The 9,953-nt window shown below is 57.6% G+C and overlaps 2 protein-coding genes across 2 annotated transcripts in view; one reads left to right on the forward strand and one right to left on the reverse strand.

The window, feature by feature from the left end:
• The window catches only part of PTSG_07429 (MAP kinase), a 5,013-nt gene extending 3,390 nt beyond the window's left edge, over positions 1-1,623 (forward strand). The window contains exons 4-6 of the mRNA XM_004990873.1: positions 215-391; positions 562-606; positions 845-1,623. Coding sequence (XP_004990930.1) covers positions 215-391; positions 562-606; positions 845-864 — 242 coding nt within the window. The 3' untranslated portion in view covers positions 865-1,623. The remainder of the gene's footprint in view (positions 1-214; positions 392-561; positions 607-844) is intronic.
• A 97-nt stretch (positions 1,624-1,720) lies between these two features.
• On the reverse strand, positions 1,721-9,294 carry PTSG_07430 (uncharacterized protein). Its single transcript, XM_004990874.1, has 10 exons — positions 8,960-9,294; positions 8,582-8,749; positions 8,287-8,365; positions 7,768-8,140; positions 7,488-7,569; positions 7,030-7,264; positions 6,726-6,811; positions 4,754-6,491; positions 3,521-4,528; positions 1,721-3,199 (listed from the first exon to the last, which is right to left on the reverse strand). The coding sequence occupies exons 1-10, from the start codon at positions 9,064-9,066 to the stop codon at positions 1,859-1,861; spliced, it is 5,217 nt and encodes a 1,738-aa protein (XP_004990931.1). The 5' UTR covers positions 9,067-9,294; the 3' UTR covers positions 1,721-1,858.
• Positions 9,295-9,953: the final 659 nt, after the last annotated feature.

A 9,953-nucleotide genomic window follows, 5' to 3' on the forward strand; every position in this document is an offset into this window, starting at 1 on the left:
GAGAGAGAGAGAGACCCATGAGCGTGTATGTATGCATGTGCCTGAATACCACGACCGAGCCGTGTGCTGTTACTTGTACACGTCTAACCACGCAATGAACCCCCCAACCTTCCTTTCTTCGCCATTCATTCACCTCACCAATACACATCACCATCCCTCGCCCCCCCCCCTTCTGCTCTCATCAACACGCCATCCTCGTCCAACCCTCGTCCAGCACTGGACCTGCTTGAGAAGATGCTCATCTTCAACCCGGACAAGCGCATCACTGTGGAGATGGCCCTGTCCCACCCGTACTTTGAGCAGTACTATGACCCCTCCGACGAGCCAGAGGCAGAGGAGCCCTTCACATTCGAGTGTGACGTCGACGACATTGGCAAGGAGGCCCTCAAAGGTAGGATGTGTGTGTGTGTGTGTGTGTGTGTGTGTGTGTGTGTGTGTGTGTGTGTGTGTGTGTGTGTGTGTGTGCGGACGTCTGGTTTCGTGTCATTTCAATGTACACCTAGTTGCTCACCTCACGCATTCCTTTCCCCGTCGTTCTTCAAACTCGTTCTTTGTTTTCAGAGCTCATCTTTCAAGAGGTGCAGGCATCTCGCGCCCGCGAAGCACGTACGTACACAGTGTACAACATTCAACACCCAACACACAACGCACATACACGCACATATGCACACCGCCATACACACCACACAACGCATATACATGCACAGACACACAAACCCCGACACATACATACACAGCCATACAGACACACAAATACACACACACTCTCCCCTTCCTTCCCTCCCGCCTCCCACACGCCGACGCCAAAGCTCACCACATCCCCCATGGTGCCCTTTCCTCACAGAAGAACTTGCAGCAATGTGACCGCGACGCTGATGCAATCGCCAGCAACTGTTATCGCTCGCTCGTTCGCTCGCCATGGTTTTGTGTTAGCCCATATGTTCCCCTTGGCCCCTTCTCTTCCTACACACACGACGCAGCACCAGCAGCGGCATGACACACACACGCACACATGTGTGTGTGTGTGTGCGTGTTTCTTGGATCGTTTATAACTGCCGCCTCCCCTTTCTCTTCCCCATCTCTTCTTTTGTGCTGCTGGTTTTCTGCCATTGCTGTGGTGTGCTCGTTGATTCAACCCCCACACCCAAACATGTCGCCATTCCATCATTCCATCCTTTCATTGTTAATCGCTCGTTTCCATGGAGCCTTGTTCTCAGTGACTGCGTGCATCAAACCACACCGCGGCACAACATGTCACCCCGGCCACCACCACCACCACAACTTCTTCCTAACTGCCCGGTCACTGTTTCTTCGTTTCCTGTTTTGCTTTCTTGACATTGCGTTTTGTTGTATGCTTTTGGCATAATCAATTGAACGGTCAAACCACCCACCCTTCCCGCCCAAAGCAGCCCTGCTTCCTGCCACCTCCCTTGCTTTGCTTGGTGATGGATTGATTTCCACTTTTGTGTGTTTGCGACCCCTCTTCCCCTCTCGCGCCGTGTCTGGTGTTCTCAACGAAGCGTGACAGTTTGGTGCGTGCGCGTGGGTTTACTCTCGTCGTCGTCGTCGTTGTTGTTACCGTTGTTGGTGCACGTTCAACAGTGAACTGACGCTGTGCAACCAGCAAATGGAAGCAAAAGGAGTGGAGAGAAGCGAGGGATGGGCAGCGAACACTACCACCAAGCTACACACACACACACACACACACACACACACACACACACACACAACCACAACCACACACACACACATACACACACAACCACACACAACCACACACACACACACAACCACACAACCACACACACACACACACACAACCACAACCACACACCCAGCCCACACAGCACTCACTCACTCACGCCTTCTTTGAGAGGACAATGTGGCGCAGGGCACCGGCACCTTCGCTGCGGCTGCTGACGGTGCCAAGGCTATCGCAAATGCTGTGCACGAGCTTGCGCTGGTACGCGGTGATGTGGCAGGGCAGGGCGCGCGTCTTGTCCGTGGACGCAACAAACTCTCGCACGGCCTGGCTCACGCGTGCATCTGTCCACGACGATGACGCGGTGGTGGTGTCGCGGAACACGGCCTCGCCGCCAAGGGAGATGGCCATGCACGTGCCCTGCGCCCGGAAGTGCTCGAGCTCGCGCCAGAGCGGCTGCAGAGCATTGAGCATCGCGTCCCGTGTCATCGCGCGGCACAGCACAGCACGCACGTGCGTGTCCACGCTGTTCGCTGGCAGCGATTCCGGCCGCTCAAACGCATCCACAAAACGCCGCTGCCCCGTGAACACGCGAACAAGACCGTCACCAGCTGCTGCACGCTGAAGGTGGGTGATGTACGTTGGCAGGCGAGCGTGCAGGAACAAATCCGCCTGCCACGCCACGTGGCTGTTGTCGCCCGCAAATGCAATCACAATCTCAGACCCGCCGCCCGCAACATTCGAGGATGACGCCGACGCGCTGCCCTTGCTCTTGCTGGTGGTGGTGGTGGTGGTGGGATGAGAGGCATGGGTGCCCTGTTCGTCGTCATCATCGTCGCCATCATCATCATCAGCAGCACCGCCCGTGTTGGTTGCCGGGCCCTGGTGCTGGTCGCGTGAAATCTGCAGCAGCGTGGCGGCCACTGCGGCATCGTGCGCGTTCATCTCCTTCCACCCGTGGCTCTGCACCAGCTGGCACAGCGTCGAAGTAGACACGCCATCGCTCCGCAGGAAGCGCAGCCAGCGCTTGCACATCCTCGCGACCTCTCCCCATGTGGCCGCCGCGACCGTCCCTCCTTTCTTGACGCCGCCTTCGCTCGCACCCGATGTGAGCAGGGCCTGCGCGTTCCCGTTTGCGAAGAACGACAGCAGCGACAGCAGCAGCGCGTCCCCCGTGGCGTGTGCCGACGTCGGGTCCGGCTGGTGCTCCCGCGCAACCTGCATGAACGCGGCAACGAGGTGGAAGCGGCGCAGGCCGACAACGCCCGTGCCGTAGACGCCAATCGACTCCAGCAGCAGCCGCGCCACCTCAAGCACGCTCGCCGCTGTTTGGATGGGAATGCCTCGGGCACGGAGGAGGGTGTGCAGTGCACGGTTGACCGCGATGCCGTCGAGTGCAATTACAGACGCGTCGTCGCATGCAGCGGCCGGCGGCGGCAGGAACGAGGCGCAGGACGTGATCTCCTCCACTTGTGCAGCGTGCACCACTGCTGCAATCTGTGATTGTGTGTTTGTGTGTGTGAATGCGTGTGTGTGTGTGATTGTATGCGTGATTGTATGTGTGCGTGATTGTATGCGTGTGTGTGTGATTGTATGTGTGCGTGATTGTGTGCGTGTGTGTGATTGTATGTGTGCGTGATTGTATGCGTGTGCGAGAGGCAGTGTACAGGTGTGGGTGTGAGTGCGTCGTGCGTTTTTTGATCAACTTCTAAGCACGGCCAGCGAAATTCATGCCAACGAACACCACAACCAGAAATGCACACCAACAACACCACCATATCACCACCCATCCTCATCGTCACAACGCGAAACACCGACCAGGTCAAGGGTGACGGTGGCTGCGTTGGTGCAGGCAATCCTGGCAACGATGCGAGGGCAGCGGGCCTTGTCTGCGAGATAAACGTCAGCAGCACCTTCCTCCGCTAAGACTGCAAAGAGGCGCGAGATGAGAAACGCCGGCTGCACCGCATACGTGCTGCGCACGAGAGGAGCAAGAAGGCACACGTCCACGTCCGACAGGCAGCCGATGGTGTGCGAGCCAAACACAATCGCGGCCGCAGCATCAACGTCAAAGGTGGCGGCGTAATCTGCGCTGTCGGCACACTCGCGCAGCACGCGTGCCCAGCACCTGGTCACCAGCGCTATGCCAGCGGCGACGGCAGCATCGTAGCCGCTGGGGCGAGACAGCAGCCCAAGCTCATCGCACAGCGCAGCAACAGCACCACCACCGCTGTCGCCACCAGCAGCAACAGCACCACCAACAGCAGCGCGCTGCACTTGCTGCTCGTGCTCCTCCGTGTCTGAACCGTCAACGTTGTCGTCATCGTCGTCGCCGCCATTAGCAGCACCGTCACGACTGCTGTGATCGCGTGCGGCATCCAGCGCTGGTGCGGCTGCGGGGACTGCCAGAGACCAGAGCGTGTTGGCGTCCACCACATCCACACGCGCGCCGCACTCGGACCGCAGGGACTCCACGCCCTGCAGCGTCTTGCCCAGGTCGTCGATGAACGTGATGCGCGAATACCGGGCCGTCTCCCACATGTCGCGCACGGTGTCGCGCTTGAACACGCTCGTGTCCTGCCCGCCGCCAGGGTGGCAGATGAGGCGGAAGGAGGATGGGCACAGGCCAAAGGCTGCAAGCACGCGCTGCACATGCGCGCGCATGGGGGCCAGGCGCCCCGTCAGCACGACCACCTCGACATTGTCACGTGCATGCAAGATATGACGAAACATCTGCATGGCAGGGCCTGGGAAGAGGGGCATGTATGGGGCCAGGCTCTCCGGCTGCGACGCCCAGCTGTCCTTGGGCCACGCTTTGCCGTGTTGCTGTGCGGAGGGAGAAGAACCAGAAGAGGCAGAGTGTATGGGTGGGATTTGGAGTGAGTGGAAGTTTTGTCATGAGAACAAGGATCGAACGAAAGGAGGGAGAAGTTGAAGGTGAATTTGGGGGGGGGGGGAGAGGCAACCGCACACTGCAAGCGCGGTCAGACACTTGCGAAAAAACACGTGTGCTTGCACACGCGCGTGCAAGCAGAGAGACGCGTCACTGACCTGCCAGTAGAAACGCGAGCCTTCCTCCTTCCCTGGCACGAGCATGAGGGTGTTGTCAAAGTCAAACACATACAGCTGCGGCTTGGCAACGGGCGCTGTCATGTCTGGCAGCACGGCAGCGCTCTTCGCAATCGGCGCAACGACAGAGCTGCGGTTGTGCGACACGCGCGTTATTCCATGCGCGTCCCGGAAGCACACGCCAGCAACCGCCTCCACCTCAATGGCGCCATCAAGCCTGTTGACAACAAGTCCCCGTCCTGTACTAGAGGTGGCAGCATCTGCTGTTGCTGTCACCAGTTCAGGGGCGGCGGCTGCAGCTGCAAGGAGCGTGTTGGAGTACACGGCCTCAACGCCACCTGCGGTCGACACTGTAATGTGCGGATGGGCATTCAAACTCGCCAGCGCATCCACGCTTTCGTCATCGCCGTCACCGTCACCATCACGGGTGCGACGCCAGGACACGACCAGGGCCTGCCCGCGCGCATCATACACTTCCGCTTCGACGCGAACGGTCACACGCTCCCCAAACGGCAGCGAGAGCCACATCTCCGTGGACGGGCGGTAGGCGAGGGTGACGTGGTCCAGGTGCTCGGTCGTGTGGCGCTTGGGCAGCCGTTCACGCAGCAGCGCACGCGCCTCCTGCGTGAGGAACAGGCCCGTATACACCACCTCGCACTGGGGGCGTGGCGTCATGCTTGCCGGAGTGGCGCTTGCACGCGGTGTCAGCTTCACCTCGACATCAGCATCGGCAGGATTGGTAGCACCAGCGTTCTTCGATGCGTTCGCTGACGTGGCGGTCGTGGTTGCAGTCGTGCTGGCAGCGCCTGGCGTCAGCGCGGTTGCTGCTGCTGTTGATGCGGCGCTGTTGCTGCCATTGTTGCTGTCGTCGCTGAGGTCATACTGGTCGATCATGATGGTGTGCCCATCATCGGGGCTCTCCTCCCACATGTTGTACATGCGGAAGAACACGGCGGGTTCGAGGTGGTGCGTGTTGCGCTGGAAGAAGCGAGTCGCCTGCTCCCGCGAGAAGCACCCCAGCTCCACCACACACCAGTCGTAACCGGCAGCCACGGCGCCCTCCACATATGCCTCGTAGCGCGATGGCGTAATGTTGGTGTTGTCCACAATCACCAGCCGCACACCGCTTGCCAAGCTCTCCCTGAACAGCTCTTTGCACTTCTCGTGGGCGGCCTTGGTCAGCTGCTTGCTCCACGCCTCCTTGTACGTCGTGTTGGTCTTGCGCGCATGCCGCTCAATCTCGTGATCAGCGCTGCACACAACAACGCCGTTGGTGGCGGCGGTGCTGTCGCTGCAGCCCCTCGTGTTGCTCTCGTTGTCTGTCGTGGTGCTAGTGGTGCTCTTGGAGGTGTTAGTGGTGGTGGTTGTCGACAGCTTGGTGGCATCACCGGCACTGCCTGCTGGTGGCGCGGTTGATGTTGTTGTTGTTGTTGCTGCTGGTGGTGGTGGTGCCGTACCAGCCCCACTCGCAGCCTGAGGAGGGGCGCTGGTCGACGCTGCCGCTTTGCGAGCGACGGGGTCGAGTTGCTTGAGCATGCGCACGGTGGTGCTCTTGCCAGAGCCAGGCAGGCCCTTCATGATCACAACAAGGCCCGTGCTAGTGTTGTACAGCCGCTGCTGTACGAGTTCAACAGCAGCAGCGGCAGTCACGCCCACGCGGGCGTTGGGGATGTGGGCGACGCGCTGGTAGTGGCCGTCATCAGCCTTGTCCGGAGACATCCTGTCACCATGGTAATGATGGTGATGGTGGTGATGGTTGGTGATCGGTGCGTGTGGCGTTTGAGGAGGTGACCGGTTAAGACAGGCGATAGGTAAGATGAGAGCATGCAATCACAGTGCACCTCACGGTTGGCAGCAAGCAAAGGAGGACTTCAACCAGGTGGTACAGCTGAAAACGGGAAGGACAAGGCAGCGCTGGACACGACACAAGACCCGTGCTGACATGTGTGTGTACCTGTTGAGGTGTAGGGCCTCCACTCTGTGCCAAAGAGATTTCGGTGCTTCCAGACCGTTGCATAGATCAAGCGGCAGGCGGCCGTTCTGTCAAGGCGGGTGCATGGATGAACATGTGGCAACAGTCAATAATACCGTGTCATGTGTATACATAAAGCTGGAAATACACTCACGCACGCACACGTACATACACACACACGCACATTCACGCACGCGCACACAAACGAACACACACGCACACAAACGAACACACACGCACACAAACGAACACACACACACACTCTCACTCTCACTCTCACACGTACGTTCTGGAGGGCTGCGCGGGATGGTTTGACAATGGAGATGTGGGGCACAAATGGGGTGCGGTTTCCAACAAGGGCGACGCCTGCGCCTTCGAGATGCGCACACAGCTCGGTCACAAGCCGCTGAATGTTGCACTTGTGCTCGTTGACAGACGCATACACGAGCCGGTCCCCAAACATGGCTGGCGCCTCCACGAGAAAGCGGTTCGATGGCGGTACGACACGATGCACACGGGACCTGAGGTGGTGTGGCGATATAGTGTGTGGTCATATGGTGAATGGGGGAGGGGGCACTGCAAACGTGTTTGTGTATGAATATGTGTGTGCATGTGCTTGTGCACGCATGTGTGTGCATGTGCAGGTGTGCGTTTGTGCACCTGCATATGCGTGTTTACGTGTGCACAACGCTTTATGCATGCGTCGCACTGAAACAGCTTGACCAGCGACCACAATGACCGCACCTGAAGGAACGGAGGGCGAGGGCTGCAGCTGCAATGTCGCTGGAGGTGGCACAGCGCAGCGTCACGAGCGTGATGTGGAACGCTGGCGAGCGCGTGCGAGAGAGGGGGGAGCAGGTGTTGGTGTGAGTGCGTGAAAAAGGGAACCAAGTCATTTCACAAGCACACATGTACACACACAAGCAGACAGACAGACAGAAAGACAGACACACAAGCACACAGACAAACACACACAGACAAACACACATACACACATGCACCAGCACCACCATCTCCGGGCAACCTTGGCTTGGGATGAGGTGGTCTGCGAGCCAGGGGATGCGGCTGACAATGGCGTCCTGCCAGCTCTTCAGCTGCTGCACGACAGACGGGCGGTCCACACGCAGACTGACAAAGTAGTTGGGTCGATCCGAGTCATCCCGCACGCGACGCAAGCGCAGGCGCCGACCAACCTCGTTTGCCAGCCCATCATCATCACCATCATCATCATCACCATCATCGTCGTCGTCGTCATCGTCGTCGTCATTGTTGTCGCGTTGCGCATTGGCATTTGTCGCACCACCGGTATCGTCATCACCATCACCATCATCATCATCGCTGTTGTCCATCATTTCCTGCAACCTTGCCTGATGCTCGGCATCTGCCTTGGCCACAGTCTACCGTGCAACATCAACCAGAGAGGTGGGTGATCAGTGCGCATGTGCGAACGAAAGTGTGTGCGCGGATGCGTCGCAGGAAACCCCCAGCCACAAACACGACAGCCAGACGGACACTGTGTGTGTGTGTGTGTGTGTGTGCGAACCTCCTCTAGCTTGACGCCGGTTCCAGCGCTTCCAAACACGCGATCCACACGGTTTGGGCGGTCCCAAATAATAGTGTCCCTGAGGAAGAAGAAAAAAAAAATGTGCGTCATGTGTGTGTGTGTGTGACATGGTTGAGTGTATGGTTACCATGCCGTCCAATGCATGGTCTTCCATCTCTAAACATGCACGCACCAAGCTTGCACTGCCCTTGTGTACGCGCAAACACGCAGCGCACAAGCGCACAAACACACAAACACGCAGCGCACAAACACACAGCTGCAGCATATGACTGACCTGTACTTGAAGTAGACGATGCGGTGTCTTGGAATGGCCACGGCCTTGTGGGAAAGAGCACCAAGGTCGTCCACCCAGTTGAACTCATCAAAAGCTCGCTCCTTCACGCCAACAAAGCGATCTTCATACCCAACAATCACAAGGCTAGACGAAATCGTGCTATCCCACCTATGGTGTTGTTCACCAAAATACAGCCAATTGCAACCAAGCGGATCGCCCAATCAACCAGTCATGTGAGTGGGTGAGCGAGTGAGTGTGTGTGTGTGTGTGTGTGTGTGTGTGTGTGTGTGTGTGTGTGTGTGTGTGTGTGTGTGTGTGTGATGCAAAGTGGAGTGTACAGCGCTCACGGTGCTGCAGGCAGTAGGCAAATGAACGTACGTGATACGCTTAATGATGTCATCCGCGGGGCGCATCTTCCGATCACGCGAAGCGTCGGGGCTGTTCGACTTGCCGGACTTGCCAGCCTTTTGCTTCTTTGATGGCATGGTCCTCGGTTACACACACGGGTCAACGCGGCCAGAAACGAGGCGAAGATCAGCTAGAGATGAAAATATAAAAGGGGGTGCGCAAGAAAGAAACGCGATCTGCTTGGCTTGCTTCAAAGCGAAGATGGTCTGTATCTTCTTCTTGAGAGCGAAGGCGTCCGTGTCTCCTTGATGTGAGTTCCGATGGAATCTGCAACAAGGGATGTGCGATCTCTGGATTAGTTGTCGAGATGTCAGTAAATGAACCACGATGACATGCGACACTGACATGCGCTCACACTGACCGCTGTCCCAATGGAGCTGTTACAACAACACCAGCACGCTGAAATGAACACAAACAGGACCATTGCCAAGCGCGTAACAGCACCAACGAAATTTTGCTGGAGATTCAGCAATTCTTCCCGACTTGAGGTGTTTGGTTTGCCTGCGCACAACGACAATCAACCAACCACCAACAACAACAAACCAACAGCACTCACTCACGGCTTTCGCGTTCGCGTTCGTGTTCGTGTTCGTGCTCGTGTTTGTTTGCGGGTCTTGATGGGTCGGTGGATGGAGGACGGGAAGAAGTGAAGGCAAGCGCCAAGCAGAGTTCCCACTCAGGCACAGACGCAGAGACACGCGCATGCGCCCATCGCCATGTTCACGCGATTCCACGAGCAGGAAAGGCGAAGATCACAGAGCTTTACCGCAACCCGCACAACACCACCACCACCACCACCGGCCAACAACGCACAACATGGCCGGGCGCCCCAAACATCGCCACAACAACAACAACAACAACAACAACAACAACAACAACAACAACAACAACAACAACAACAACAACAACAACAACAACAACAACAACAACAACAACAACAACAACAACAACAACAACAACAACA

This window comes from Salpingoeca rosetta (genome assembly GCF_000188695.1).
Source record: "Salpingoeca rosetta unplaced genomic scaffold supercont1.22, whole genome shotgun sequence".
Taxonomy (NCBI): Eukaryota; class Choanoflagellata; order Craspedida; family Salpingoecidae; genus Salpingoeca; species Salpingoeca rosetta.